The sequence below is a fragment of the Microchirus variegatus genome, assembly GCF_963457635.1.
Source record: "Microchirus variegatus genome assembly, chromosome: 9".
Taxonomy (NCBI): domain Eukaryota; kingdom Metazoa; phylum Chordata; class Actinopteri; order Pleuronectiformes; family Soleidae; genus Microchirus; species Microchirus variegatus.
This window is the reverse complement of record NC_139810.1, coordinates 11,495,069-11,509,916: the sequence shown is the minus strand read 5'-3', so window position 1 is coordinate 11,509,916 and position 14,848 is coordinate 11,495,069. Positions and strand designations below refer to the sequence as shown.

At 39.7% G+C, this 14,848-nt stretch overlaps 1 protein-coding gene across 1 annotated transcript in view; it reads right to left on the bottom strand.

Annotated features, from left to right (window-relative positions):
* Positions 1-2,843: 2,843 nt before the first annotated feature.
* LOC310931535 (vitamin D3 receptor A) overlaps positions 2,844-14,848 on the bottom strand; it is a gene marked incomplete at both ends in the record, with an annotated part of 25,548 nt that continues 13,543 nt past the window's right edge. The window contains 6 exons of the mRNA XM_083894712.1: positions 2,844-3,097; positions 5,464-5,580; positions 6,151-6,302; positions 9,329-9,506; positions 10,591-10,690; positions 14,064-14,248. Coding sequence (XP_083750838.1) covers positions 2,844-3,097; positions 5,464-5,580; positions 6,151-6,302; positions 9,329-9,506; positions 10,591-10,690; positions 14,064-14,248 — 986 coding nt within the window. The remainder of the gene's footprint in view (positions 3,098-5,463; positions 5,581-6,150; positions 6,303-9,328; positions 9,507-10,590; positions 10,691-14,063; positions 14,249-14,848) is intronic.

Sequence of the window (14,848 nt, the reverse complement as noted above, 5' to 3'; positions counted from 1 at the left end):
TGTTAACATTAAAACTTAAAAGTTTGTAGTTCGGCTATTGTGAAAAGCCGGTGGTCCAAATTGGTGGCCTTAGTAGATCTGACCTGGATCTTCAGTTAGTGTCAAATTAAATTATTTTCACCTACATTTCACAACTGGCCCTTTAAGACGGAATCAAACCTAAACCAGATGTTTATTCTCGTGAAAACAACTCAGTAACGTCTCCAGGATTTGTCAACTCTGCACATTCTAGTTAAATACAACATAAGAGTCCATCTCCTAATTGCATATAGTGCTGTATCTCCAGAACATCTCTATCAACAATTTAATTCTTCTTATTATTTTTTTGCCTACATTAATCTCTATGTACAGACTTAGCAAGTGGTATTTACAAAGTTTGTCCACAAGGGGGTGATCCAGGTCTGCGTGAGGGGAGAGCGCGCACCATGTCAACAGAAAAGGTGATAATGATATGTAGTGACTCTCAAAAAGTAAAAATCCTAAAACCTCGCTTAAACGGCTGGTGTTGAAATGATATATATGTTAACGTGTCAAAAACAGTATGAGGCTTGGTTTTATGTAGAATATAAAAAGGTTATTTTTCTCTCTCATCTTACGTCTCTGTCCTGCCGTTAAAAACCTTAAAAGATTTCAATTAAAAACAAAAAAAAAACTGCTGTATATTGCTACCATCTGTACAATAATCAATTTGCCCTGAAGAAAGAAAAACTTATCATGAAGCAGATATTAATCAAAAATGTTTCAACACTGGTGACTGTATTTTCTTTTAGCTTAATAGGTCTGTAATGAATTGCACAGTAATGCAAAAATATTTCATAGGAGTTCAAATTTTTTGTAACATAAGCTTAGGAATGGACAATCTTATAGTTTATTTTTTTTTATAGTAAAAGTTTTACTTCTAGCTTACTTATGCTGTTTTTATTTTTCTATAATTAGAAATCACAGTGAATCCTAGAGAGCTTCAAAGACAAATCTCTGTCTCATGATTGTAAGCTTATGCCACACACGCACACGCCGCAAACACCACGTACACAAAATCATCATCAGACAAACTTTTCCCTGAGGCAACAGCCGGGTAGTTGGGTTTTCTGTCCAACTATCTAGCTCTACAACTGTCTTAGCAGCAATCTAACCAGCCGGACGATTACGTGTTGTTCTTGGATAATCACTATCCACGAAACTTGATGTCGTGTCTACAAACTTCACAGGTCCAATAAGCGACAAAAATCTGAAAAAAAAAAAAAAAAAACGAAAAGTGCTTCCCTGCACTAAACCCTCAGTCAGAGGCCTGTACACACACCCCCCTGTGGTCCATCGATATTCTCATTATCTGTACACACGTCACAAAAATAGAAGGACTCCTCACACACTTGTCAGTGCTTCCTCGTGCGCGTGCGTTTGTCTTCTCAAACACGACACGCACACACACACACAACCAAGGAGGGGCCTTCAAATCCTCTACATTACACAAACAGTCAGAACAACTTTTGCTCTCATGAAAGCAAACATATTTTGCTCTCTTAAATATATCTCTCTATATATATTTTATATATATATATATATATATATATATATATATATATCAGCTTGTACTGAACGCATCATTTATATTTATATAGCAATATACATACATTCTTGTTTTGTGAAATTCCCTTTCATCTTGTGAGCAGGGAATTTCCGACCGTAGCATCATCCTCCGATCTCCTTGACTCGTTCCTCCCGAGTCTCAACCCGTTTCCTCCACACTCGTCCTTGCTTCACTTCGACTGACCGTCTGAGACCTTTCCTTCACCAGGCATTTTTTGTATTGTTTTTAAAAAAAAACCCAGTGAAGCCGAGTATTAACATGACATTTAGGGATGCACTGACACTAACATCAGATCTATGACCGATCAATGGGACAGAGCAGTCCAATTCTCCAGTTTTCTTTGTTGCATGTTATGCATGTGTGCTAAAAAGAAAGGTCAGCAGTTTTGGAGCTATTTTACACTTGTATATTATCTGAAACACAAAGCTGGGGATGAAGACTTAATTTGACAGTTACATTTTTGGGTTTGGCTTTCAAATAATTACATATTGCAAATCAAATTGCAATATCTGTGTGAAAAAAAAAAATCACAATTAGGTATTTTCTCCAAATCAGTCGTTCCTTCACAGAGCCCATTTATCAGCTTCTGTTATCAGGAGGGTAAATGTTGCACTGGTGCATCCCTAATTACATTACTCTACACTCGCCCACTGCTGATCTTGTTGTATAATATTTTTTTCAATCGTTTATACTGTTGCTATGAAAGTACGAGTGTACTGACACAGCTAGAAATGTAAGTGGCAGAATTGTTAATCTGTATCTGTCCCTTTCTGTCACGATGATGATGATGTGAACCTGAAATTATAAGGATAATGGGTTTAAGAGGATGTAACAATGTGACATCCATCAAGTTGTTTCCACTGTAAAAAAAAAAATAGATATATGGTTGATGTCTGGAGAAAAATATAGATAGCGACGAGAAAAGGCAAATCTGGAGTTTGTGGACGTGAAGGGGATCAGGATGTCAATCTATTCCTGAAGTCTGTGAATCGGGACGTCCAAACAACGTGGTACGGTGTTGTTTACAAACTCTATTTAAGTGCTGCAGAGAGGTCCAAGTATCTGAATGGTTGCTCCTTGAGGTAAGGAGGAAGAGGGGCTGATGATAAAGAGGTGATTGTTTACTGTCTGATTATCTATTACTCTCCCAAAGGTCTATGGATGTATCAAGGCTGGGGGGTTTGGTGGTAAGGGTTGATTAATCATCTTGTGTGTGAGGAGGGAGTATATGCACACATCCTTGCCTCCTCGTCTGCTATGACACCTCACTGCCAAACACTTCCAGCACCAGCGGGGTTAGCTGCATGCTGTGCTCCGGCTGGAAGGAGAGCGAGCGGTACTGCTTGGAGTGCTCCTCGTTCAGGCTCCGCAGGTCGGCCAATTTCTGGATCATCTTGGCATAGAGGAGGCGTCCACCTGGGTGGTTGATCCGGATGTAGGCCTGAAGGGCCTCTGACAGACGGTCCTGGAGCTGCTCGACACGAGCGTGGTCCTGAACACCTGGACGATCTGTGGAAAAAGGGGAGAATGTATAAATCGATACGAAGGGGGTCAAAGGAGAGAAGGAGGCTATAAAGAGACAGTGAGGTAGAGTCAGAGAAGTTCAGAGAAAGCGTGATAAAAAAACAGGTACTTTAGTTTTCTATCTGGCTAAAATTAAACAGTTTTTGCCACTTTTTTCCAGGCCAGAATGCAAATACAACTACCTTATTTACCACTATTTACAGGATTTTCACTTGGTCATTACGTACATACAGTAGTAGTGGTATAACGGTTCTGAAGCAAAGCAGAAAACCTCAGTTCAAAGGACTTCGGTTCAGAAACTCATTTCATCTTCATGAAACTCGGTTCGCTCAGAATAACTTCTCGAAACCTCGGTTGCGCTCTTCATCTGCCTCAGCTTCACGGCGCTGTGTGAGTGAGAGAGGGAGTAGAGCTGCAAAAGACAGTGTGTGCTTCCTTTACCGCTATCTTTTGCATCACATATCCACAGAACATCAGACTGTACTTACTCGTGCCTGTAGCAAGACACCTGTCAAGTTTGAAATCAATCACACACACACACACACACACACACACAGACGTTTTCTGGGATTTATAGATAGATTAGATTTTCATTTATATTTTATTTATTTAGACAATGTAGACTGGTATTAAGACAAATGTTTATGTTTTTGTATTCCTGTATAGTTAAGAGATTAATTGAAGTGATAATGTTGGTCTAAAGAGAAGTTTTATACTAGTAATGTTCATGTTCTTGATATTGCAATGGAACAATAGTTGAATAGTAGTCAAATATTTGCTACTTGCATACACAGTAGTGGCACTAAAAACAAATGTGTTTATAAGGAAACAAAAAAAAAAAAAAAACTTCTCACTGACAATGTCCAACACATTGGCACCACAAATATGAGCTGAAGCACAGTTGCAGGGAGTGGAAGATCCACAGCTGAATGAGGCACAGTGGCTAACCTGGCTCTAATGTTCTAGCAAAACTGACAATTCACCGTTTACTCAACTTTACATAAAAAAAAACAGAGAGCACAGGGTTCCGACTTGGCTCGGGAATTATCTGTGCTAATTGGTGTTTTTGCAACTCGTCATTAAGACTGAAGGACACTGTATAAGGTCAACCTCTACAGATGGCATCTGAGAGGAACATCGCGCTTCACAAAGAAGCACAAAAGTGCAAGATTAAACTTTGCCAAAGAGGCTGTCTGAAGAACTCTGATGAATGTTGGCAGGACATTCTCTGGTCAGATGAAACCAAAATAAATTTGTTTGGACCAGATGGGGTCCAGTGAATTTGGCGTGGACCTGGCTCCGAGGACAAACATATCCACTATATAGTGCTGGCTGTGAAAAATGGAGGCAGAAGCAAGGGACTGCAAAATATGAGAGAGGATAGTATTAATATAGAAAGTGCATTGTGAATACAAGGTAATTATCCCCATCCTTTCATTAAATTACTACATAAGTACACACAGTACTCAAGGGTTGGCACTCCTTTATTTTGAGCTCAGCTAAACACCTGTACAGTTTCACAACTGTAAAATCACTTCAGACAGACTGAAAACCTGCCAAAATACTTAGAACCACCTCTGTGGCTGCGCCTGCTACTCCTTTTTATTTTCCATTCTCTCTGTCTCTCTCACCCACACACACACACACACACAGAAAATGATACCAGCCATACTATCACAGATGGTAATCATCTGTAAAGAACGGCAGAAAACATCTGTTCTTTCCACAGAATTTTGGTCGGACTGTTGTCGTTCATGCCCCCGGGGATCAAAGCTGTCATGATAATTAGAAGCAGATATATCAAAAAAGGAAGACCATCATAAATAGTGGGGCAAATGTATTGGATTGCATCTTTCTTGGCCCTTCTGACTAAAGACAAATAACTAAAATAAACAAATAAAAATAAAGTGGCCATATTATCTAAAGGCTCTGAGTCATCCACTTCACTGTATCCTTAAAGGCAAGATTAGCTGTGACTAATGCAAGTCTAGTTGCCCATAGCTACACTCTTGAAGTAACACGGCTGTGATTTTAACTGCTAGATTGGGCGCTCGAGCCTGTAAGATACTTATTTATTATCCATTGTGTTTTGCAATTTCAAGGTAGCTGCTGCTGCTCGATGGCCTCGTTCAAGGTTTATGGCGTCCATTCACCGTTTGTCCACCTGTCCTCGAGCGCTCACAAACCTTCATTTCTGATGTTCTTTATATAACCTTGTACATTCATCTGCAGAGCCGAATGTGTCACCTTCAAGGAAAAGCTCTTTTTATTGTGGCTCAGCTGGAAATACACCTACACATACACATGCACGCACGCACACGCACACACGCACACACGCACACACACAGTACCTGGGGAGAGCAGGCAGATGCCCATGAGCAGCACATGTTCCTCTTCGTGCATGTTCAGCTTCTTCAGACCGACTTGGAACTTCACCAGTGGTTCCAGCAGCTCCAGAGTGTGACCCGCTAGTAAGCACAGCGCAGAAGAGAAGTGTTCTGTGTTACTACTGACTTATGAATGAAACACACACTTTGTACAGCAACGGGCTTCAAAGAAGAATTATTGCTCTCTCTCTCTCTCTCTGTATTTAGATGCTGCTGACAGAAAACTTTCACTTCCTGTCCGGCATGTGTGAGTGAATAAGCACCAAGTGTGTGTTTGTGGTTACTTTATTGCTTTTATGAAAATACCTGAAAAAGTCAAAACCCTCACAGTAATGTGCAAGAGTGCATAGAAAACCTGTGTGTGGCTGATCCCTTTTAAGGCTCTGTTATATAAAGTGGGGGAAAAAACAAAAATGATCACAGCTGTGTCATCAGCTGGAACAATGGACACTTTTCTGTCCTTGTGAGCGTGTCCTTTAGTGTGCACTGTGCAGAGTCACATTTTATTTGTGGAAATTTTCCAAATAATATGGTAAACAAGGAAGAAGAGAAGTGTGTATCCATAGATGTTCGATTAGCATGTCTCTGACTTGGCAATTACGAAAAAAAGAGCCTCATATCCATTTGCATAACTCCAATAATGCAACCAACCCTTTGTGACATCATTGACGCAGTATTTGAAGTCGGGACCTCCACAACTCCAGGACATGTCCTCCAGACTGAATGACTGGTTGGAACGCAGCATGATGATTTCAATGGCACTTGACTTCAACAGAGCAATCTGGTCTTCGGCCGTCAGCTCTCTGGAATACATGTACACAATCACCGACACAGTTTGAGTTACACAATAATAACGACATTACAGACAAGACGCAAGATCCATAAGACAAGGGGACACGTGCATGTCTTACTTCTGCTTCAGCATCTCTTTGTTTCTTGATGTTTAACATCAGGTAAATTACTGGTTGTGTTGTTTCCGTAGAAAGTTGCATTTCAACACCGACACTCGTAAATGTGTGTGTGTGTGCATGTGTGAGGAAGACAGCAACCATTTGAAAATGTGTTACTGTAGCAACAGAATTTCCAACCAAATGCTTTTTGTGTGGCCGTAAACCAAACACATACACAGAAAAACGGAAAGTTCTCCCTATGAATTTCTTCACTCACTTCTGCCTCTCATTTCAGTATATTGTAGTCTGATTTACTCATTTTTCAAAGAGTGAAGGCAGTCAAATGCTTAATACTATCACTTAATAAGGCATGTCATTGTCTGAATTATAAAATAAAATGCTGTGTATTCATACAAGAGTAGCATCTGCGGGGGTGAGGACACATTCAGGTAAACAAGTGCTTCTCAAATTGAGTGTTGTGTGTCAGAGTTCATCTTGTGCTCCATAATAAAACAATGACCAGATTCATTGTTATCATATTTCTGCATTATGTTAAGTTTAGTTTAGTTTATTAGATTAGTTGACAGGGACCATGTACAGAACGAGGGTCTAAGGACAGAGGATGTTACCAACCCTGTGATTTGACTATAAATAACTAGACAACATTATAAAACCTTTTATTTCTGCTTGTTTGTTCTGACTGTTTGCTTTTCCATTTATCTGCCCATATCATCTTTATTTAAGTGTGTTACTTGTACTTGTGTATTTTTTCTTTTTTATTTTAAATTGTTTTTTTTTTTTACACATCTTTTTTACCCTTGATTTATATTTTATATTTGAAATGTGTGTCGTAAATTGTACCATCTGGATGAAACACTTTAATTTCGTTGTACTATGTGTAATGACAATAAAGAGATTGTGATTCTGATTCGGAGTTAAATAATAGCTCATTTGCATCTGTGGTCCCTGGGCAGGGAGTTAAAAGACAATGAAACACATATTAAACATTACAGACAATATCAGCAACAAAACAACAGCAACAACAACATTACAGACACAAAAAACATCATACAAAAAAAAACATCAAAATACAATCTATACAGGATCAATGATCACATGATTGATTCTCTTTCAGTCATGTCTAAAGAAACAGCTACAACAGCAGCTAAACTAATAAAGATATAAACATTAAAAATGCAATCCGAACGTCAACAAATGCTGTTACGAAACACTAATCAAGGCATTATGTACGTCAGGGGTCACCAACGTGGTGCCCGCGGGCACCTGGTGGCCCGCAGGCAGCCAATACGGTGCCCGCGGGCTCACTTCACTTCACCTCACTTGCATGTATCCGTATGATCGCTCAGTAAAATATCTTTGATATTGTTTATAAAACCCGATAATCGTTAGGAGTAAGCACTGGAATGAATGTGTATGCAGTTGAATGCATAATATTAATCATTTAAATAGCAAACAAAAAAAATAATGTTAATGTGGTAGCCCTCCATATTATTTTTTACCCTTAAGGTAGCTCTCTGTCTCAAAAAGGTTGGTGACCCCTGATGTACGTGTATAGCACGTTTTCTGTGAGTGCATTCATTTATAGTCCCATCTCTCAGCTCAGCATGCTTATAAAGCTACAGCATGTTCCAGCCGTTTCTTGGAGGAGCGTGTTTGTTTGGGAGTGATAATAACATCATGCCTTATCCAATAATATGCTGTGTGAGCAGCAGATCGAAATACTCCGCATGTGGGTAGGGAGTTAATTCCGGCTGCTTTCCTGTGTCTGTGCGCGTTACTGTTGGGTTGGTTGATGGAGCAGCATTTTTTTTACTGGTCAAAATCAGAAGCTAGTAAAAAGGATAAAAGCAGGGGTAATAAAGTTTTACTTTCTCGATGGCTGCAACGTGGAACCAGAGGATTATAAAACACGGTGAACAATAATATCAGAGTCAAAGGTGTTTCTGCTGGTATAGGTCGGCTTCAACAGTCTGCTGTGTCGCCCAGGGGTAACCAGGAGTAAGGGTAACAATTAGTTTTGACATTAATTAAATTAATTACTTGGTCTGAAAATTACATGACATGATTTTAGGATTCTAAATCTTTGTCAACCAACTTATCATTTTTAAACTTTTAATGAAATTAGATTTATTTACATGACAATATGCAAAATTATTATTTTTTTATTGGGACAATAGCAGTGTTCAGTATTTTAAAGGGGACATAATATGCTTAATCAACTTTTTAATAATTTAAATCCTTATATTTGCGACTCTGGAGGCCCTATCAGTCGGGAAAGTGTGAAAAAAGATGACTCACTCATGTTTTTGTGGTCCTCCTCAGTCTAAGTACAGGAGATGAAACACGCAATGTTGACTTCCGCACTCATTGGGACGTCGAAATGCGCTAAATTCCTGGAATTGTTGTCTCGCGGAGCTCCGCTTTGTCCGTAAAACATGCGAGAGTGCTGGTGAGGGCAACAGTAACCCGAAAAACCGGAAGTTCGCAAAAAGTTTTATTCTTGGCTGCACAGTGCAGCACAGAGTTCTACACACACTTCCAGCCTCAGAGGATTTATCTGTCCAGTTGATCCATGTTATATATGACGGCAATGTGCCTGACAGAGCCCGCAAATGATTACTTTTCCAAATGCTAACTGCTGTTAGCTCCCAGTAGCCTCCGTGGCTGATGTTATTTCCTGTCCCTTAAGTTTCGTTTTCTTTCTTTCTTTCTTTTTAACGGTGGACCTAAAGAGATACTACTAAACCAAACACTCTGAACAGGACTGTTTTGGCAGGGTGATTGAACTGCTGTGGTGCTTCACCCTTTTGACCAAAGCATATCACACACATGTTCATTAGGACACCAGGGAACTAGGTTAGTTGGAGAAGTGCATAGGGTAAAATATGAGTCCTTTATAATCAATTATTGCTTCATACCTGAAGCCTGGGATCATCTTGGCAAAACCAATGACCTTCTGGATGCTGTAGGAGACCAGGTCGGCCAGGTGGGGCAGCATGGAGAGCTTAGTGTCCTCCTCACTCGAGTCTGGACTGCTCGCACCATCCTGGTACATCATTAACAGGTTGCTCAAGTTCATCTTGGTGTCCACTGACTCTGTTTGAGGACAGGATTGGGAGACAAAGACAATTAAGGCGAGGGGATGAAGAGAAGAAGATGGACATTAGTGAAGGGGAACACGTTGAGTGCTCAGAGATTTCACCTCTCAAGAGGCTTCTTCACCTTTGACAGAGTGATTTAATCTCTGTTATCAAGGCCACTGATGTCACGTGGTTCATTTAAGCCCCTTTTCCACCCATGGTCCCAGCTCGACTCGACTCGCCTCAGGACGGTTTAGGTTGTTTTTCTACTACAAAATAGTAACTGCTCAACGTGGGCGGAGTAATCACTGCACGACTGCATAAAACTGAACACACAAACTAGTGACTTATAAAGCAGTTGTGTTCAGTGTAACTGAATCATTAGAATCAGTTAGTTCAATTTTGTCCAGTACTTCCTCCATGACCGGAGCACAGACTCCTCTGTTAAATATTGAGATTTTAGACATTTCCCTGGATAATTGTTGGAGATTAACCCAGGATTAGGATTGCTCTGTGTTTCTAACTGATCTACAGTTCGGTGGAGTTCATGGAGGGGGATGATTTCAAAATAACCAGACATGATCCTACAACTGAAATAACCATATTTAAAAAAAAAAAGAAAAAAAAAAACCGAAAACTACATTTCAACAAAACTTGGATCAGTAAAAATGTATACACTGGAAGGAAATCAAGTTTAATACGAAATTAAGACTATCTTTCAGACTTTAAAACCTGGATTAATAAAGCATACATTTCTCGTTTGATTACTCGTTACGCAAGCATTTTTAACATAAACATTTAATAGTAATGAAGAATGGGAAGGAGGAGGACATTACTGTAGCTATAGCAATAAATGTAATTTATATAGCATTTTATGACAAGAGTTCCACATGCACACATAACCATGTGTTCGTTAACTTGTGTTAAGGTTGATCAAACCCATACTGGGTGGACTATGACTGAGGCAGACAGGCGGTGCAGATTAACAGTTCATATTTCTGTTTGAAAAACAAGTCCTATTTGGAACAGCGTTAACCAGACAACCCCGAATCATGAACCCGATCACATCCAAGAGAAGAAGGACTGGTTTTGTGTCTCACCAGGAGAGTGGTTGAATGAGTCGGAGGACGCGTCGGACAGAGAGTGAAGCGAGGCCGCTCTGCTGGCGCTGCGCGTAACAGGGCCTTCACGGACTGGAGGCTACAACCAAACAAAGAGAAACACAGTTATCAATAGTCTGAGTGTCTACTGAGCAGATTCACAGTATAATCATAGCAGCAGGGCGACCAAGTTATCAAGATAAAACTTGTGTCCTTTACTTTTTTGCCCAGACCACATCTGAGGGGGTTCTGGCTTTCAAACCAACACGGTTGTCCAGCAAACTCTGTTAGCCTAGTTCAGGTTCTGACTTACTTTTCTCAAAGGCAAAGCAACATCTGTCAGACACGTACGAAACCTGATGCACACAAATTTGGTCACTTGTCACCAAATTTTAAGACAAGTTCCGTGATTTCCAATTCTTAAATGTGTACTTTCTGTTTCCTCTGAATGTAGACGCATTGATTTACAATCAACTAACAGCACACCTTAAAATGTGTATCTAATTAGAGGTGAAGTCAACTTAATGCATATTTTCTTTCTAAGATTAACTGAGTACTTCATTTTATTATGGGGTCACATGCAGTTTAAAGGGACACTCCCCACAATTCTGGTCGAGTGTGGTTATGGCTGTCTGCTGTGCAGAATAAGATTTGACACTAATACACCACAGAAATGGAGGAAACTGTTTTTTTTGCTGTTGTTGTCGTTGCCATCCTATCTTTATCCTCCATCTCGTTAACTGGGATGACCCAATTGTTGTGGTTCACAGAGAGAATGTCGTCTGTGCCAGTATCAAGTCATGATGTGGAGGGGGAAATGTCACTTTCAGTCGGTTAAAGGGCCCGCGGTCGCATGTGTGTTACTGGTGTCAGGCAAATTGAAAACACACCCAGCCTCGGCAGAGTTGTTGATGCTGTTGACATGTCAGTGTGAAGTAAATATCACTGTGGTTACATACAAGCATTCACAGCTATCTGAAGATCACAGGAGAGGTTCTTGCTCACTTCACTTTCACACACACAGTGCGGCCAATTTACTCCACACGTCTAACACGTGATTTATTATGATCTTAACTGATATGAGTGTCTGAGAACAGACAGACAGAACAGACATTTTGTTCACAACATGCATGACACTATTTATATCTTTAAATGCAAGAAGCCTAAAAGCTCCAGTGCAAACCTCAACAGCAGTGTTTAACTGGCTTAGTGTTCTATTGGCAGAGCATGCAATTTCAATATTGGACAATCATGTCCGTGAGAAGCCAAAACAGCCCCACAACGTCCAGGTTTATTTATAGTAGCAGTAGAATTCTCTTTTTCATGGGCCCTTCTTGGTGTTTTCAGCCACAGTCCAAATGCATGCAACCATCTCACTTTATTAGCGCAATGTTGTGCGCCACACTTCCTACCACCATCAGACCTGAATCATTTGACAAGGGTGTGAATGTGAGAGATGAGCTGTTTAGAAGTTACACACTGCAGCTCTGAGTGACTTGTAAGAGACAGGAATTTTGAGTTTTTAAAAAAAGAATCTTTAACAGAACATCCACATCTGAGATGAAAAAGAGAGCAGTGCAACATTGTATAGAAGTTACTTGTAACCTCACCTCCATGACACATTGAAACATTGAACTTCTTGTACTTCTGAATAAATATGAATATTGTGTTGATGATGCAGAACCAGGAATTTAGATCTGATCTGCAAAGGCAGACACTTCAAATAGAGCATTGTTTTATCATATACTGGGTATAATTAGTAAGTGGCCAAGGTGGAAAGTGCCAATAGCAGCACCAATGTTTTTTGGCTGCTGATCCCAAGCCTGATGGTAACAAAAATGTGGCAACATCGGGTCTGATGTTGAAAAAAGCAGCACAGCAGGCAGATGTCTACCCATCAGTCAAGATATGTAATGTCACCTGCTGGTCATCGAAGAAAAAACATTTAAGTGGAGCCAGAAGCAGCCCTGGGGCTGATTATCTGTGCATTAATGCAAAGAGCACAGTCATGTCCTTCAGCGTTAACTTCAGTTTAATTTTCTGGGACTTAACATCTCATTAACCCTCCGGGACGGCAGGTCACCATGTTAGGCCAGTAAACAATTTCCTCGTGTCTGACCATCTGATGGTCAGCATGACATTGATTGAGCCAAATACAGAGATGCACTAAAACTGAATCAAACCAAATCAAGCCTATTATTTTGTATAACTCATCATCACCTTCTTCCAGGATGGGCAGATGGGCAGAAGGTGTCACATGCACAGAAGGAAGTTCAGCAGCAGCATTACAAAAATCATCAAATTTACAAAGACAGGAAACATAGGAAATACAGAAATGTAGGAATTAGCAGGAATTGTAACAGAAAGGGCAGCCCATCGCTAAGAGGAAAGGAATGAGCAATGAATCGACATGTTATCAAAATTGCAATACAGCCTCCTGTACACATATTATTCCACAGACTGAAGAGAACCTCTTTGTTTCTCACAAACCAGATTTGAAATATTTTGGGGTTTTTTATTTTTCTAATATAAATGCGAATTAAGAGACCATTTAATTCCCTTTGATATTTATACAAAATTGTTCAGCCCTAGTCAACATTAATTGTAAGATCCTGTTGTGAACATTTGTCATAATCAAAAAGTAGTCCACATGTAAGCTAAATAATGTTATAAAAAGCAACATAACACAATTCAATATACAGTAATACGGTGCTTTTGTTTATAGTGATTTCAGAAATGGGAATATACTGAATAGCAACTAAGAGACAAATCTGCTGAGAAAAAAAAAAAGAAGAAAGACCTCACTTTGAATCGAAGTCTATGGGAATTGTGAATTTTGACAAATCAAGCATCTCATTAGTTGCTTCGTCTGTTGCTGCTTTAATTTGGAACTATTTAGCTTATAACTGCGTGATGAGAAGTTGCGTACAGGACAATCCTTGGAATTAACAGGTTGTGAGTATGATGGTAGAGTGTTTAAATAGGCTCGTCTCTTGAACACAGCAAAATACCTCATTTGCATGCAGCATGTGCATGAAGTGGCGGTGTGTGTGACATCGCTCTCCGCTCAAGACACGAGTACTCAGTACCAAAATGTATAATTATATATATAATATATATAATAATATTATATTGAATGGATGTCATTTCCAAGAATTAACAATTTTTTGAAAATTTTGCAATGTGTATTTGACCCAAAACATATTTCCTGCGATTTATCTTTGGTCCCAACCCAGTCTCTGGGAAGGACTTTTTTACACATTTACATAAGTAAAGGTTTCCCGATGTTAGAGTAAACAAATACGTTGAACTGTATATAACATCTGCTGATTTTATGCAATATTGCGTCCAGATGTCGGGGTTCGGGTAACCATACCTGCGTGACAATAATGACCTGCTCCACCCATAATATTCATGGTGGAGAACAAAGCAGTGTGGTTTTGATGAAGAAGAAAACTGCGTAATGGACTAACCCTGAAGCGGGAGAAATCCGAATAGGAGGCGTCGTAGGTTTTGTGGTGAGCCTCCACCAGAGAGGAAATCATCTGTGCCTGCTCATCGTTCAGCCGCGGCTTCATCGCCTCTCGGGCCGCCTCTTCTTCCTTCCTCTTCAATATCATATCTTTCTTCCTCTGCACCTCCTCGTCTGTCAGGATGACTGGAATTGGGTAGAGGAGAGAGAGGACATGTTTGAAAGAGTTTGTAAATAAACAGCACATGTAAACCAGAATGACAGAAGCACACCTCACCCAAATGAGTATTTTAACATTCAACAGTCTAATGGAGATACACCGTAATAGTTGCTGGCAAACCACAGTGGAGGAGTTTTAAGTCATTAAGTAGGTTGAATTTATTACAATATCACCCAATATATTAAAAATAATATTAACATTGATCAAATTCTGAAGTCCATTAGTGGACTGAGCGCTGAAATCATGGTTCGGACTCTACATTTACAGTCATTTATTCCCATCAATCAGGTACTTGAATATTTTGTTCTCTAATGGTATGGGTTTGACTTGATTGCTTTCCCTCTAATTATGGATTGTATTATTATTAGGTTCAAATAAGAAACGTTAGAGAAAATCAAATGAATGACCCACACTGAAAGGAAAGGCATCTTCAAAAGTAGTGTTTAAGTCAGTGGGAGGATTCATTGAATTGAATCATCTGTAGTTTTTGGATGGAGGGTGGAAAGAAAAAAGGTTAATCCAATCAAAAAATAAAAACATAAAACCTGTTACGATCTGTAAAATAT